We start from the raw sequence: 18,476 nt of genomic DNA on the forward strand, positions 1-18,476 counted from the left end.
CATATGATGGGGCATCATCACCATAAGTTTTTTTTCATTTCATCAAAAATCCCCTTTGGTGTGCGTCCTTTCAAATACAAAAACCGGATCACTGCGCGACACTCAACTTGCTCCATTTCACACCTGGTCCATTTCACACCTGACTCAGTTCAAACACCAGTAAATCAGTAACCACAATTAGTTCAGAGCTGTTTTTTGCAACATAACCCATAGAGATATGACTCATTACACATGCAAAATTTCATTTAGATCAGACAACTGGAAGTGGGTCAGAGACATTACTTATTGAATGCCCCTCGTATTTAATGGTACATGTTTTTTTAGACCTTCGAGAAAGTTAAAGTATGCGGATTGGCTTTTTCAATGATTTATGAGAATGTGATGTGTTTCCTTGCCTATTTCACCTATACCTATACCGTGGTATTATCTCACATGAATTTCAAGCATCACTTAGCACCCAATGTAATGGCAAATGGATATTTGTCTGATTTGTCAGGTGCGACAGTAACTCCTGGTAAGACACATTCATATTGTATGGTATTGAATGGCTGTTTATTTTAAGCGCCTTCACCGACAAACATTAGAAATGTGAGCTTTTCTAATAAACGGCGAAAGCACCATTTCCCTCCATGGCCTCGTTCCTTCCCTAAACGATGTTAACTTTTTCTAGTGAATAATCAGTAGAAATTGCCATTGATCATGCAAATAATGTCCTCATCTGCTTAACGTCTTAGTTGATCATCTTCTCTACCCAAATAGTACAAATTGTTTGAAGTATGAAAATGTTAGCGAAGAAGGCTATTGTAGTGTTTCCTCGTACACATGGCCCTGGTGTGCATGATTCATGTCCAATAATGTTAGCTTTTAGTTAGATTCATTATGCTTCGGGTATGAAATTCCCATGATTATGTGCATCATCCCCTAGACTATATTCTTACCGAAAATCATGACGATCCACAAACACGTTGTTGAGTTCGTCTCCTCTAAACTTTGAAACGAATTCGAAATATGCTCCAGGGGGGCAAATTCATAACACGCTCTGCCCCAAGAGCTATCTACCACTGAAAAAGCACGTCTACGGCTTATCTAGAAAACGAGATATTCGAAATGGAAGTTTCGCTGCAGTACCTTAGAAAGCCGCCAACGGCCATTATCGAACTTGACCTTCAATTTCCTGATCCTACCCTACCCAGCTACCAAATATAATCAGGATCCATCCAAGTCTCCTCGAGCTTAGCTATAGTTTCTCGGGATTCTCTGTCGGCCCTGGCTAAAACTCTGGTTCCCAGGGTAATCGGTTGAACACAAAGAGAAAGTCCCCACTTGTCCACACATACATTAAGAGGCGGTGTCCCTACAAACTTCTCTTTGTTCTCCTGTAATTCTGACCCGCCCAGCCAGGAGGCAAACATCACTTTCTGACTGGCACCCGGGTCAGACGACACAATGGCGCCCTAGCAACGTGGGTAGCAACGGGTCCTTGCGCGGCGGGAGATCCCGTGTCGGCTGGCTGGATCGGGTGACAGGCAGTGTTGATGGTACACCTTACAGGCTGTTGGGTGAAGCAAAGAGTTTAAAAAGAAAAACCTTCTTGGGTTAAGGGTGTCTGCGAACACGAGGTTTCTTCGGAGGGGTTAACTGACGTGATGTAAGCTGCTCAAGACTTAAATGAAGACGACCAAGTAAGTGAAGACATATTTCATTGATCATCTTGAGTTGCTCGGCGTAAGATTGTAAATGTGTTAGACCACTACAGGAGAAAGCAAAATTTCTCGCAAAACTAGATCACGCCTGATGGGTAAAGCATTTCGTATAAAATTGCCCAAATCATTTGTGTACACAACGCATTGTTGTGCGTTTGATATCACTATGGCACCAGCATTACAGCCATACATTCCTGACAAAGTTTGCAAAAATGTCGGTGTCATTGCTAAGATAATCAAAATTGTTCTTGTCATTTTCAACCACGCTTTTTACCCAGTCAAGTACGCGAACTTGGGGTTTTGACATTGGCTTGTTCTTTTATTTACCCATCACCAAAGCACAATTACTGTATATTTTGCCCTAACGACTGCACAAAACTGACCGCAAATCAGCAAACAATCCTACAAGAGATTATGCAGCTTTTGGACGTGAAATCGTTTGTTTTGGAAGCGAACACCTGTTTGTATTGTACAGTCTATTGTCCCACCGCACGGATGTTTTAACGAGGATTTAAACATGACCCCGGTAGTATGGCGGCGGCTTTGGGTACATAACTTCGGGATTAGAACATTTACTTTGTAAATCCTGAACATCTGGTTATGGAATTTTCTTTACAGTTGCAGGTTTCACCATGTATCAAATAAGACATAAACAATTTTACACCACAATTTCATTCAATATCTCACAACGTATCTGTAAAGAGCTGCAGTGTGAACAAATTGAAGTGTTTGTTGTATACCATGTACGCTGTGTTGTAATGCGCCATGGCTAGGTTTGTCACAAGTTACACCTAGAGATTTTCACTCGTTGTACTCAGGGTTCCATTCCTTTTATTGCAAGTGAAAGCGCTATACCTTTTCTACGAAATTGCACAATCTAACGCAAGAGTATTGTACATTCACAACATAGAAAAGTACAGCGATTGGTGTACATATGTTTAGTCGCCATGCCGTGAACACAGTTGTCACAAGTTACCCTTCTCCGCTCGCGGGCGCATGTTGGACATGTGATAGTGTACCGCACAGCAGGGCCCATAGCGGACTGGTCTACCGTGACTTTGTTCCTTATATCGTCGTAACTCTAACCTCCAAACAGATGTGTGAATAATACCCGCTTTCCACTAGGACCGCGCTCTCGCCGCTGCTGTCTCTTTCTGCGATCTGAAATTTGCCATATCCCTCAACGAATTTTATAGAAAAGAAACGTATCTTTTTCCCCTATTGTGTTTTGTTGTCTTCTCGGTCACACTTTTACGTTTTGTATGATATACCCAGTGTGAAAGCGAAGGTTACTTTTTAGGTGGCAGTCAGGGCGCAGTGGGAAGTGGGCCTAAGGGTTTGTATTGTGGGTCCTTTGTGGTATTTGCTTCATACCTACGTCTGTACGCATTCCCTCTAGAGGGGAGGAAAACAGAAACGTGCATCGAGAGAGAGACAGAGTTAGCGAAGACCCACGAAACAAGCCCGAGCGACACATCTGCTTGGAGATAAGCGTAACCGTATCGCCCTTGTGAGGTCGTCGGGGGAGCTCAACTGGAACCCCGCCTGTGTGTGTTGGTAGCGACCCGTGAATGGGGGCCATCAGATACGGCCGGAACAGTTTATACAGGGGAGAGAAAGACTGGAACAACGGCGGTGAATAGCAGCATATGGGGGTCGCCATTAATGCCCTTGAAGGGGTATTCCACTGCAGAAGGGAGTGTTATTTTCCAATAGATAATGTATCAATAAATATATAATCAGCCGACCTTTGGTAGAATTCCACTTGTGGTGAATTACGCAACGTGTAACGAGGGTACTTGAGGAGTTTTGTTGAAGACTGAATGATTTTTTATGCGCGTGGGGCTAATGGGTACTTTATCGTATAATGTGAAGTAGTATGCATTTGACACTTCCTACAATTAATATCTTTCGAAAAATAACACTCCCTTCTTAAGTGAACTGCTCCTTTAAATCACGTAGAGCGAACCTGCCGTCCCTGATATCATTTTTGTTGTTTAAACGTGTTTATTTCGACCCTTCTTTCCACAAGTAGCAAAAATACAAAGATTTAAGCGTTCGCTCAACGAATCCTAAAATCAAGGATCACACAAATACAGTTTTGGTCGCTAAGCGATCACCGTCTAATAGACGGGGAGGGGGCTTTCAGAGGCTCAGAGGACACTGGATCCCAAGTTCAATGCTTGTTGAAGGGGCTAATTAAAATCAAGTTTGAATTCAAATGTGAATGCGTGCTTCAAACCTAACCTCCAAGCAGATGACACCGTCCGACTAGTTCTCGGTATTTTACATCCGATCTTGTCGCAACATTAAGTACTCTTACTAGTATTGCATATTTAACGGTTCGCCTCTTAGTCCTACTTGAAACCGCCATTGTCGGAACTGAAGCCTAATCAATGGGAACCCGCGATCTCATGTTCCCCACTCCCATCTCATTCAAAACGCAGCTAGAGCAGACGAGATTACGCACAAGTGCAGGTAAAGGTGCACTCTCACTGCACTTGTGTCAAACTTGCGTCACTGCGGGGTTCGAAAGACACCCAACGAATTGCAGAGATAAAGGACGAGTTTTGTTACTTTTTGTGTATTTTGTCGTCTTCTAAGTCATACTTTTACGAATTACGCAATATCTGAATTATAAAAAGATCGGATAACATAACAAAACAGTGACGCAGTGAACGAACCCCCCAGTGACGCAGTTTTGACGCAAGTGCAGTGAGAGAGACATTAAGGCTGTATGGAGAGCGGGTTGTTATCCATTGTCTCGCTATGGCACGACATTGGTAGGCGGAGCACAACCCTCGCCTTCCATCGCCTGTTACCTCCCAAACCGAGGACAGGTAGTCGTTTTTACACCTGGGTGAGAAAATCAAAGTTGTGTAAAAATTAATCCTTTCCTAACAGCACAACATAGGTAACATCATGTTGGACCCGGGACCTCTGGCGTCTGGGCCAGACACGCTGAAGTTACGCCAAATGACCCCAGGAGTGCCGTGTCGAAAGCACAAGTGTCCTTTTCCAAAGTTATTCAAAAGTCTCTTGTGGCGATAGGCGCTCTATAGTTACATTTGAGTGGATGACACTCCACTAGATCGTGTGATTCGCCGCTGAATCACTCCAATGGTTTCACCTTGGTGATTTCTTTGACCACATGCACATGTGACCCATAATTTCGTTGAGCAGATGTCGCTTTACGCACACGTACAGAATACTTCTGGTGGCGATTTAGGCACAGGTATACGGTTAACAGTGGCATGAAGAACTACAACCATTTTCCATTGGACTGCAATCCTTTCCAGTACCGTATAGTTTGCGTGATCAACAACAGCAGGCGGAACTGGAACTTCTAACCCACTGTCCAGACATAGCGTCGCTGGATCCTGTTCACAACTTTTGTTGTGGAAATACGACGTTCTCCACAGACGTGTTTTTCTATAGCGCGAAAGGAGGTCATCTTCGGTACAGGCTGTACAACGAAAAAAAGGCGACAGACGCAATGAGGGAGGTGACTTTGTGGTGCGGTCCAAGTTTGTCGTGGAAAGTTTTACGATTTTGATGTCGTAGACTCGCCAGGGCCCGCAAACACTGTACTACAAGGGGCGGTGTCAGGAAGTAAGGAGTGGGGAAGGCAGAAGAAAAAGGTGAGAAGACAACATAGAAGAGTCGACAGGACTGAGCCTAGCTGAAGATATGAGAGCGGCAGAGGACAGAGATAGATGATAGACTATTCATAGTGCGCCGGCAAAGAGGAATGGGAGACTTGAGGGTGGTGAGAATCTCCAAGCTGGCTGTAACAGAACCAACCACCAACAAGAATCTATTAAAGACAACCTTCATCGTGCCAAGACCAAGCCGACTGGACACGTGCACAGTCATCCGGAGAATGCTCTCAGTTTTTGATTGCACGATGATCGTACGAAGTATTTTTTCCGGGATCTTTGTGTCTTAGGACGTTGTTTGCTGGACACGTGAACAGCTATCCTGAGAATTCTTTCAGTTTCCGATTGCACGGCGGTCGTACGAAGTATGTTACCGGGTCCTTAGAAAGAAGCCACGACTTGATGAGGAAGTTTGCTGGAAGTCATGTGGAGCAAAGCGCACTGTAAGGAACTCAGTTGCGCGGTTTGTGACGTGTACACGCCAGAAGATTTTGTTTGTAAGTATAGAAACCGGGGACCTAGAAAAATATTGTCCTTGTCCTTGTCCCAGGTTTTATCTCTTTGCAACATCCTTTACTAGAAAGACCACCCGACAAAACGTTTGTTTTGTTGCTTTCCCCGTCAAGGCTGTGCAGTAACGCTGGAAGTGTACCGGTTCATCTTTATAATGATAATAGTTTATTTCAAATTCTTGCCCGAGGACTAATTGCACGAAAGGGGAACAACAAAAAAACGTAGAACAGTATAGAATATGTCTACTCTAGTCTAAAAGCTAACGCTAAACTATAACTTGTTGGTTTCAACTTTAGACGTTGACCACACCACCCTACTGTAGTACATCGCTGCATCATGTTTTATTTGTTTATTTATTTATTTGTTTATTTGTTTGTTTCGTCACAGTGCCCCTGTCAGAAGGTAACGCCGTGCGGTTAGACGTGAACCGCCCACCTTGCTAGAGTACATCATGTTTTTATTTGTTTATTTGTTTGTTTCCCCCAGTGCCCCTGTCGGAAGGTAACGCTGTGCGGTTGGACGTTAACCGCTAAACCTTGATGCAGTACATCGCTACATTACGCTTTCTGTTAATTTGTTTGTTTGCTCCCTCCCAGTGCCCCTGTCCGAAGGTAACGCCGTGCGGCTAGACGTGAACCGCCCCACCCTTCTACAGTACATCTCCACCCGAAGCCCGTCCCAGCTGTTCGACGCGCTGGTCGCTAAGAAGGCGCTGAGCAGGCGGGACGTCCACGTCATCTGTAGCAACAAGGAGACGGACGTAGACATCAACAGGTGAGCAGCAGTTTTAACGTAAATCGCTAGAGGTCGCTAAGAAGACGCTGAGTCGGCGGGACGTCCACGTCATCTGTAGCAACAAGGAGACTGACGCAGACATCAACAGGTGAGCTGCAGTTTTAACGTAAATCGCTAGAGGTCGCTTAGAAGACGCTGAGTCGGCGGGACGTCCACGTCATCTGTAGCAACAAGGAGACTGACGTAGACAGCAACAGGTGGGCTACAGTTTCAACGCAAATTGCTAGATGTCGCTAAAGTGGACAAGAAATTTAAAGTGGACATGCATTTCTTTCGTGCACCAATGAACCAAGAGGCAAGCTAAAAAAGTTACATTCAGCGTTTGAAACGTTAGTTTGAGAAGATTTTTATTCATTCATTCATTCGTTCGTTCGTTCAGACATTCATTCATACATCCGTTCGTTGATTGTTGATTCATTGAATTATTCATTCATCATATTCAATCATATTCAATCACACACATACAAACACACGCGCACACACACACACACACACATACAAATACACACACACACACAAACGCACACACACACAAACACACACACACACACAAACACAAACACAAACACACACACACACACACACACACACACACACACACACACACACATACACAAACACACACACACACACACACATACACACGCACTGATTTGGTGCCCCAGGGTACCAACATATGCACGTTTGCCACTAAGAGCCGTACATTTATTGCTATTTTTCTATATCCCCAGAGCATTGCTGGACACCATCAGTAAGAAAGGAAATGACACCTTCAAGGCGTTGCCCCCGCAAAGTGCCAACTCGAGCACATTTACCACTAAGAGCCCTACAAAAGTTTACTGTGACTTTTTCTATCCGCAGTGCCCTACTTGACACCATCAGTAAGAAGGGAGATGACGCCTTCAAGGCGCTCTCTGAGGCGCTCCGGAAGGGCGGGTCCTGGCAGGGGTACCTGGCAGACGTACTGGAGGGGAAGGGACTCATGATAGGTAAGGTTTGTTTGTTTGTTTGTTTGTTTGTTTGTTTGTTTGTTCAAGGCGCTCTCTGAGGCGCTGCGGAAGGGCGGGTCGTGGCAGGGGTAACTGGCGGACGTGTTGGAGGGGAAGGGACTCATGATAGGTAAGGTTTGTTTGATTGTTTGTTTGTTTGTTTGCTCATCAGGGGAAGGGGCTCCTGATAGGTAAAGTTTTCTTTCGTACCCTTGGAAAAGCCGGCTTCAAACGTGCTTATATAAGTCCGTATGAGTTCCGTATGGAAGTCTTAGCCACTACCAGACTCCACAGGTCAATAGAAAAATATGAGAAATTGGAGAAGTATAGACACATAACGTGCCAGAGGAGTTAGCTGACCGAGGAGTATGGTTTGTGACCAGCTAATTCCGCTGGCATGTTATGAAGCTATATTTGTCCAATTTCTATTTTTTTTCAAACCACCTGTGGAGACTAGTAGAGGCTAAGACTTGCATGCGGACCTCATACAGACTTGAATATATACGTTCGTGTGAAGCCACCTTAAGGCGTATAAGTACGTCAGAGCAAGACGGCTAAACTACCCCCTCTGATTCCTGTCTTTCCGAGAATTGTTGACCTTTAGGATCTTAAAGGTACTCATTTTGCGCTTAGCATGATTACGAGTTATAAGATAATTTAAACACAGGCAAATGCCCCCCTCCCCAGGTCTCACAGCAAGTTTTAAGTTTGTGGCGTCCTCAGTCTCGGCCCGGTTCCACAACAGCTGGACGTCCCTGCCGCGGGAACTCAAGCTGCCCAGGGAGGACCTGGAGTACTGCAAACGGGAGAACAGGTCAGACTTGTTACATACTTACTTCCTTAGGCCTACTGCCCATCTTTGGGCATAGGCCACGAACTAGTTCCCTCCATCTCCAGACCTATTATATGGCTAACCTTAACGCTAACGCTGCCGCGAGAACTGAAGCTGTCCAGGGAGGACCTGGAGTACTGCAAACGGGAAAACAGGTCAGACAAGTTAGCCAAACTGGACACTATCTCCAAAGTAACTCTATTCCCAATTCTCAATTCTTTATCAACATTTAAAATATACATTTAAAACAAGAGGTAGCCGGAATGATGTTGATATTTACAATCAATTTCTCGGTATCGTTAACGTTGCCAAATTTTAGCTTTGAAAACAGCCGATCAGAAACTCACAGGAGGTTTGCTCTCTCACACATGCAGATGTAGCTAACACAGTAGTTAGCTTTGGGCCTCTTCCACCTGCTATTTTAGATAACACGTACGTACAGATGAAAGGATGGAAGGATGCCTACTACGTACAACCATAACATAATCTCGAGATAGTCTTAATATGTCTTTAGAAAAGTCCCGACGTGTGTTTTCACCCCTTCTACAGGCAGGTACAAGACAAGGTGCTGAACGCGCTGGTCAGGTGGCGGCGCCTGCGCACTGACATCTACGAGCTGAAGGAGGAACTGAAGGAAGTTCTGGTCAGGATGAAGTGCCCGGATGTAGCAGGTGCATGATGGATATTCATTCGATTGATTTTTTTTCAAAAGTGCTAAAAGCTTAAAAGCTTAAGGATATACTGGCTAACACAATATTTTCACTCGTCAAAATGGCTACAACATATAGACTGAATTCTGAGAGTACAAATGTCTACAATGTCAGTTGATGGTTGTGTCATTCTATCATCATCCTTAAAATTTAAGGTAAAATGTATGATAGCTACCCACAACGAACATGAGACAATCGTTCTTTAAACATGTTAGAAACCTTTCTAAAATCAAATACATTATTTCTGTCAGTTTCTAAACTATTCATACATCATTTCCTTGCTCTACTCAGACCAAATAGACGAAATCGAGGACGAGGACCCGCCCCTGCCCAGTCCGAAGAAGAAACACAGGAAAAGTGAAAGTCCCTTACCTCAGGAGGAGGAGCCGAACCTACCCGACCGGGATGGGGAAGACGACAGCGGTATGTACTTTCACCTTCATCCTGCTGAAGTAGTACAAATCTATACTTTCCTTATCTATTTTATATTTATTCATTCTGGTGGCTTGTCTACATAATCTATATATTGCTTTGCTGCCTTTCTTGATTGTGTTGACGCGCTCGTACATTGTATTACTCGGGTCTATTTTGATGCTATATCGTTAAGTAGGCAATATTTACCCTGTCATCTGTTATTGATGTTATTTGGTGTATCACCTGTCTGTCGTTTTTCCTTTTGTGTATTTATTATCATTTCTGTTCTCGTCCGATACGAAAAGTATTTTCATTCCGTCGTCTAGCAGGTAAAATATTGTCAGACAGTGTCACATTCTGTAACAAAGCTGATGATAAAGTTATACCGTCTTACAGGTGGAATCAAGACCATAGCACGTTCGGATCAAAAGATTAAAAAAAAAGAATTTCTGCTGTAGTATCAAGGTTACATACCTGCTTACTTGCTTATGGCCGACCGTCGGGTGCCGACGATGCCGTCCCTCCTTGCTTCCTACGCAGATGTCGTAACCAATGTTACATACCAGGGCCGGGGCCCAAGACCTTCGTCTTCCCAACATCAACCCACAAACTAAATACCATCGCAATCCATCTAGAGGTTCTTCTGTTATGGTGACTACAAAAATCCGGAAACAGCGACAAACAGACAAACAGACAAACCCAAAACTATATCTACATTTTTCACGGAGATAACAAACTCTTTACGAAAGTTTTACCGTCTTATAGGTGAAATCGGAAACGGCCGGAAGATGAAAGCCACCTTACAGCTGGAGCACGACGGGGGGTCGATCACTATATCCCTGGGGAGGGTGCAAGTGGACCGGGAAGACATCCGCACCACCAGCCTGAGGGACACCCTGTGCTACGTCTTGGAGAACGTTAAAGTGTCGTCCCGGGAAAGGACTAAGCTGCCACAGGGTGAGTACCGGGGGCTCTTAGCTTATAGTGACTTTGACATGTTCAACAGATTTTCCCAGTTAGATGTATTGATTTGTTCTACCAGTTCATTCTAGTGACGCTGAAGAAGAGTGATGGATGTCACTCGAAACGTCCGGAATTACTCTACAAATCTCATCCAGTTGTAGGGATTGAATTCTTTTTGAATATCTAAGCTTAGAACGGTTGTTGGCTTTTTAAAATGTTGAAAAACAGACTTTTAGGCATTTTGGAGGGGGGCGAGAACGCTCTAATAGAAAGTTGCTTGGATGTTGCAGGGCGGTGTTTATTGCAATTGGTGTTCTTTGACCCCACAACCCACCTCCACAGGTCTGGAGGCGGCGGATGAAAGCCACGCCCTGGCCAGCGCCGGTGTGACGTCAGAGATCTCGGGGCTGGGCAGGGACACGGATAACCTTTGCCCCGTGCTGGGCGTGCACGTCTACGTCACTTCCGTTCAACCGCACCTCAAGCCGTTCATTGATGTCGCCAACGCCGCGCTGGGGGAGATGGCGCGATGGCAGGTTTGTTTATTTGTTTGCTTGTTTGTTTGTTTGTTTCTTAATTTCACCAACGGAAAACATCGCTGTAGTAGGACTTTCAATGTGCCTGGGGGAAATCCCAGAACAAAAATCATATCCATAAACTCAAAGTCAAAGTTACAATTACAAGTGTAACAAAGAAGTTAGATGATGTTATGTAACGTGAGAACATTACAGCTGGTTACCTCTGACCTTTGTTTTCCCGACCTGTACCTGCATATCAAATGCCACTAGGATCTAGCCACATGTACAGACACACGGAAATTAAAGCATACCCTTCTTGGCGAATGTGAATATGCATCGTGAACGCCCGCCAGGAATGTTTATGTTCGTCTAGCTTTGTACAAATCACCTTGGTCTGTTCAACTCCCGTACTTTGTAAGAGTTTAAAAGGTTCAAAATGCGCGTATCACAATCATTCCTTATCTTTTTCCTTACAGAGGGATGTCCGTCTTAAAGAAGCCGTCGCCTACCTACAGGAGCTGGGAGTGGAGGTGGTCCGCGTGTCTCCTCACTCCGCCTCAAGCGTCGTCTTCGTGGTGCTGAGTCGTAGTATGACGTCACTCACGTCGCTATGGGAACAGTACCGGAAGGGTTACCTCAGGCGGATGTTCCAGAGAACCCTGGTGAACGAGCGGCTGCTGAGGAAGATCAGCCGGAGGACGGTGCCGCGTATCAACGTCAGGAACGTCACGGTGGATACTTACGTCAATGAGGAACATTACAAGTTCAGTAAAACAAGACTTCAAATGATTAAGGACCAGCTAGCGCCTTCGGACGGACTTGCAAGGGAGACACTGCGAACATTCTAGGTTTAGTAGGTTTTAGACTTAAGATGGTGCCGCGTATCAACGTCAGGGACGTCACAGTGGAAACTTACGTCAACGAGGAACATTACAAGCTCAGTAAAACCAGACTTCAGATGATTAAAGATCAGCTCGTATCTTCAGACGGACCTGAAATACCCCCCTCACATTAGGCGCGATTCTATCGGACGACGAGTCTGCGAGCTATAAATTACGAGGAGGCATGGCCCTGACGGGAAGGGGGAACTCTGCCATTTCTTCGTCGGCATCAGGGTCATGCCTCCTCGTAAATTAGAGCTCGCAGACTCGTCGTCCGATCGAATCGCGCCTGATGTGAGGGGGGTATTAGGAAGACGCTGAGAACGGAGATTAAAGATGGTGTTGTTTTGAATGTTGGAAACGTTACCATGGAAACGTACGTGAAGGAGAAACCCGGTGTGAAGATTAAGGACCAGCTGGCACCGTCTGATTGTCACCGACATGGGACAGTAACATAGAATTAAAACCACGGACCCTTTCTGTCGATGTCATTCATCTAAATTTATTTATCGTTGCTAATAATGACTTCGACAAGCTTGTCCTCCGTGTTGGATCAAACGTGCAAACTTAAACTGTGTTACCAGCTAATCAAGCCCCCATCCTGTGGTCCATTTCTTATATTATCTGCACCTGAGTTGATGACAAAACAACAAACTTGCTTGAATACAGATTCTTAACATGTTTATTAAAGTTCACCAAATCAGACACAATGCAAGAATCAAAACATGTATTTAAAAATGCCATGTCTATCGTCAAAAAATGTACTTATTAGGCAAACACATTGATGAAGTAATGCATCGTTAGATTTCTGATATATGTCTCAATAAAAGAATTTAAACATTTGCAACATTGCTGAACTTATTTCCTAGACATTGCATGTTCAGTGAATTCAAAGTCCATATGCTGAAGAGTGTATATATCCTCAAGCAATACGGCCACTCATGATTAACTTCAATGACAATGGCCTTTCAAAGCAATGATTTTACTTTTATCCCAATCCATACTCAGTTATGTGACACGATTGTTACTACTTATCAATATCTGTACTGAGACTGCAACAACTTAATACAATACATTTTTGAGCAGCAGGAAGCGAACACATTACTGATATACACAATGCATCACTAAAACAGTACATCAACATCATAAACAATCAAATAAAACATAAAAACTTACACAGAAATCAATCAATCACATTTATTTATGCTGGCTAACACTGTCGGCCCTTTTATGCTGGATAGCCTTGTCCTTCATCCCTAAGGTCCAGTGGATGGAAGGGGGGTGTCACCCAATATACTAATAACAAATTGTCCAATATCACAGTCCATAGTCCTCAAAATTCAGTTACTTTGCTTTGAAAGCCCTATCAACATGGTTATACTGTGTTGTGTTATGGAGGTAAATTGAATAAAATTCAGTGGTAACACTGCTAACTTTCAATAAAGTCATCATCTCTCATATCTCTCTCTCTCTTTGTCTCTCTCTCTCTCTCTCTCCCTCTCTCCCTCTCTCTCTCTCTCTCCCTCTCTCTCTCTCTCTCTCTCACTGCTGTTTGCTCATACAAATATTTTTTTGCACTTTCCAGTTGGTCCTTCATTTTTTCAATATCCATAATAAGCTGAAGTTGGGCATTTAGATTTTCTACATCATGGCAAACATCAATTCGACGAAGGATGGTTCCAAAAGACACAGCGCCCACAATGGCACAGGAACCAAAGAAGGCACAGGTAAGAGTGTGAGGGAACCAGTAAGCAGCAATACCAGTTGCTAAAAAAGGTGAAAAAGCCGTCACTCCCACTGCCTTATTCCTAGACTCCTCTTTCATCTTATCTACTTTAGGATTTAAACTTTTGAGTATGTCTTCTGCTTTAGTCATATGTCTCAGGAGGTTTTTTAGCACTGGCTGGAGAATGTTGTTCTGCGGTTCGTACATCTTCAGAGCTGTTGAGCTATCCAATGCGTTATCAGTTTTCACAGCCCTCTCGTAGATATCCATAGCTTTCTCGAACTGCTTTTTAACAGATTCCATCTTGTTCTTGACATAATCAAAGGCAGTCTCGATTTGCGCGCACTCGGCGGGCCAGACTTGCTTCATGGCGACGGCTCCTCTATCAGTGTACTTCCTTATCGCCCACTCGATTAAATCAAACGCTAACTCACAGACTGGTCTGACCAGTGGGTCGACAGTCCCCGCGTGACTCCATAGGTCTTTCAATTGTGCCAGGAATCTGGACACTTTATCTATACCCGCTGCACCGCCGCCACCGTCACGGCTGTCACCAAGCACATCGCCACCGTCTCCATCGACGTCGACACTGCCACCGCCACCGCCACCGCCACCGCCGCCGCCGCCGCCACCGCCGCCGCCGCCACCCTCACCGCCATCGCCGCCCCCACCGCCGCCGCCACCGCCACCCCCAACGCCACCGCCGCCGCCACCACCCTCACCGCCAGCGCCGCCGCCACCACCGCCGCCGCCGCCGCCACCGTCGCCAACACCGTCGCCAACACCCACGCCGCCACCCCCGCCACCGCCGACAGCCTCTACCGGTGAATTGTCGGTACTTGCAGCTGCCATGATATTACACATCTTCACAAAATCTCCATGTTTCTTAACCTGAACCTTTATCTGAAATATAAAAGAAAAAAAATACAAAATGCAGAATATTTTCCTCCCCCCTTTCTCTCTCTCTCGATTCAAGGCTCCAACTTTCCTGCGAGGGTGTAAAAATTTGTCTTGGTCAGAGCAGCTGAAGAAAGTTTTATAATTTTCAAGGCTCTCCTTTGATGGCGTCGACGCCAAGCCTTTGCAAGCACAAGCAAACAGTGGGAGCATACGTCATACGGTGATCTCACCATGTTGGTTTCAGGTAAGGTGATACCATTTCAGAGTAGGAGTACTTATTTTTCCACATCTCCGAAAGTTTCTTTAGTCGATCCAGCTCTTTATTCTATCAAAAGAGGCATAAGGCCATATGCAATAATTAATCAAAATTAATCAAGAACGTCGGCGACGCGACTTAACACGCATAGAGGTGCAAAAAAAGCACACAGTCAACAGCACCTTTCTGAGAATCGGATACGTCCTACGCCGTGTTTACGTTTACATAGGAGGTCACGGCCTAGGCTCATTGTGTACGGGTTTTGGCGGGAAATCCTTTCAAGGGCGAAACAAAAGATCTCCTTTTAACATGGCGTATGTATTGACCAAGTCATATGTTAGTGGACATATGATTGACATGTAATAACAAGGAACAACTTTTGTTAGGGGAGATTGCCAACTATTAAAAATACTTATAGGTCTAACTTTGTATGTACTATGTAGCGTTTACTGCGGAATATGCTGACTTGAAAAGTGGGCATCGGTTTTAATAAGTTGTTACTTTGTGACTGGAGGGTAACCTCCGTCGACAAAGTATTGTGAACTGTGTTCACACCTATATCTCTATGTTCTGCTTGCCGCATTCGTATGTGGTTTGACAGGTCGTCGATTTTTATCCGGGAATACGACGGGAAAGGAAAATATGCCGGGAGAGGAATATATACTGGGGTGCTTATACCGGTGTGACAGCGATCTCGCCCCCCCGGCGAGATCACTAGCGTTTTCGCCCCCCTTTAGCGTTTTCGCCCCCCCCCCCCCAAGAGCAGCTGGTTACTACATATTACAGGTGCGCTACCTGGTACTATACTGCACCTGGGGAGTAACGTATATGGTGTGTTACCTGGTACCTATATGGCATCTTATTACCGTACCGTAAGATGTTATACCTCGAAAGTCGATACTATATTGTTCGGTACGCGGTGCAAACATGACATTGAAATGAAAAAGACAATTTTTGCAGCTGAGGTGGCATAAAATAGCGCTACTGCGAACGTATAAATCAACACCGTCTATGGTACGGAATACGTCAGCTGTATGTTTTCAATTTGTCACAGTGTTTTCTTTCTTGTGTTGGAAACATTTCCAAAGCACTAACAAAAACACACGCGAATAATAGTTTCTCATTATAAACACTATCTACGCGCAAGTTGATATAGCTGTTGCTAAATGCTACACAAACACTGGTAAAGTAGCAGTCTTAAGAAACACGGGTAAATGCATCAGTTCCTAAATACTACTAGGAAAAACAGTCATGTTGGAGGTGAAGATATCCCTTGGCCAGGTGCATATCCCAAAATGTGCGTTATTCTAATTAATACCTAATATTTGCATAATTAATAAAGACATTACATAGTTCTTTTGTGGTCTCTTCATGGTAGAGACTTCATATTGGAGATATATAGGTTGCTTGAGGACAGGTGAATACAATGAAATACATCTTATGTCAAGACTCAGGTAAATGCAATAATGGGAATACAAGGGACCCAACCCTCCTTGTCTGAAACAAGTTCAACTATCTTATTACCATGTAATTACGTTAATATTGATACTATGAATGGAGTTATGTATCAAACTCGTGTACTTATATCATTCTGAAACTGCATTTTGTGATTTATACCAATCAACTTCTAAAATGTCATGTAAACCCGTTTTTTTGGGGGGGGGGCGAAATCGCTAAAGGGGGGCGAGGGAGGGGGGCGAGATCACTAGCCGGGGAGGGCGAGATCGCTAGTGATTTCGCCCCGGGGGGGCGAGATCACGGGGGGGCGAGATCACGGGGGGGCGAGATCGCTGTCACACCGGCACGTTTCTTTTGCCTGTCGTCCGCTCATAATATTTCCCAAATCGCCGATATATTCTCTGCAATTTGGATCATTAGGGTTTCGTTTCGTTCTTTTTGTTTGTATTCGATGTTTAGGACTGTCAATATCATCGGTTATAACTGACGCGGTGGAAATTACAGATGTGATTGAACAAATGTTCGTTCGTGGTGTAACGACAACAGCTGACATCGTGGACCAACCAACTGTTTCTGGTACTCCTGACAAATTTTGTTCGACTTTGAGTATCATAATTCTCATATATCTATGGTAAATTTACTGGTAAACATCTGATGCCGCGGGCCAATGGTTGTTTTTTCAGAGGAATGTAACAGTATGGTTGCTGATGAATAATACACACAATGTCACACACTGCAAACAACACAACTGACATACTATAATTACGTCACAAAGTGTGTTACCTACGGTCACTTGTTAAGGTTGTGTACCAAGCAGATGACATCACAACGCCACGACAACTAACATACGACCTCTTAGAGGCGACCAACTGACCTCACCCACTCTGTATCCTCTCTTCTACACTCTGTGTCGTCCTACGTGTTCTCATATCTTTCCGTGGTAATATGAAAAAACACTTACCAGATTTTGAGACACTTCCGCGTTTTAGTTGTGTACGCTGCACTTGGCTTTCAGCTTCGCTAGGGAGCGTTGTCACCTGACTGCCGAGTGCGCATGACCAGTGGAAGTGAAAGTTGGCGAAGGGATGACATCCACTTTTGCAAACAACATACTTTTACTCTAAACAAGTACCCAGGCTTTCTATGTACTAACAACATACATCCCTGACTCGACTTCCTCACATAACTGGGCCAACATTGTACACGTGTACAACGTGTTATTTGATAGGTGCCATTGACCAAACTATGATATATGTCATCTGACACGAGGGTATACATGGGTAATGAGAGTAAACCAACAATGCAAACAACTGTCGTCAGACGGCTTTGTATGGCATGATGTGACTTCCATGTTATGTTATGGTCTCGCACCAGTGTTACATTGGACCTATCAATTATGTTATGGAGCTCATTATAAGATTATCCAATTTTCAAAAAATTTCCGCCAGTAAATCGTAAATGATAATAATGATAATAATAGGGAAAATAGGTCGGAATGTTAGTGCATCAATGTCAAAGTTTTTACTTAATGTTCACCACAAAACAAGGCTCAGGTAGATTGTTTTTAATAAGGTATAACACAAATGGGACATGGGACAAAAAACATCGCAAGGTGGAACACCTACACTCAATCATAGAACTCAACGTTTACAGTGTAGTGGGGGAATAATGCACGTATGCACGTGTTGGTGTTCTAGAACACGTACGTGTGTGTAACCTAGCGACGTTATGTGCGAATAAACAAAAGCTTTACACAGATGGCTCACTCATACATGTAGCACACATTGGCTCCCCATGCAATTCCCCGTGACATCCTATGGGTGCACCCATGTACACTGTTGAGCAAGCGGGAAGGGGGTGGAAATGCCGAAACACCGCCCGACTGAGCTCTCACTCGTCGACAATCTTCGTCTCCTGGCGGACGATCCGAACGTGACCAGCGTCAGGTTGGGAATGTCGACATTGATAGAAAACTTCGTTATGATCGTCCGTTATAGAACTTTAGACAGAGAAAAAACATGATCTATCATAATTTTTGTATTTGTAAAGCATAGCTAGTATTTCTGTACATCGGTCCTAAAGAGTTTTACCCTCATTCTGGGTCGATAACTCTGGTACTCTAGTACTTGGATTTACGACTAACATTTGTTCTTTTTTTA

At 44.3% G+C, this 18,476-nt stretch overlaps 1 protein-coding gene across 1 annotated transcript; it reads left to right on the forward strand.

The window, feature by feature from the left end:
- The first annotated feature begins 6,414 nt into the window (after positions 1 to 6,414).
- LOC118416366 lies at positions 6,415 to 7,783 on the forward strand. The gene is made up of 3 exons (XM_035821460.1): positions 6,415 to 6,436; positions 6,472 to 6,649; positions 7,532 to 7,783. Exons 1-3 carry the CDS (start codon positions 6,415 to 6,417, stop codon positions 7,716 to 7,718), a joined length of 387 nt encoding a protein of 128 aa, XP_035677353.1. The 3' UTR covers positions 7,719 to 7,783.
- The last annotated feature ends 10,693 nt before the right edge of the window (positions 7,784 to 18,476 follow it).

The sequence above is a fragment of the Branchiostoma floridae genome, chromosome 5 (assembly GCF_000003815.2).
Source record: "Branchiostoma floridae strain S238N-H82 chromosome 5, Bfl_VNyyK, whole genome shotgun sequence".
NCBI lineage: Eukaryota > Metazoa > Chordata > Leptocardii > Amphioxiformes > Branchiostomatidae > Branchiostoma > Branchiostoma floridae.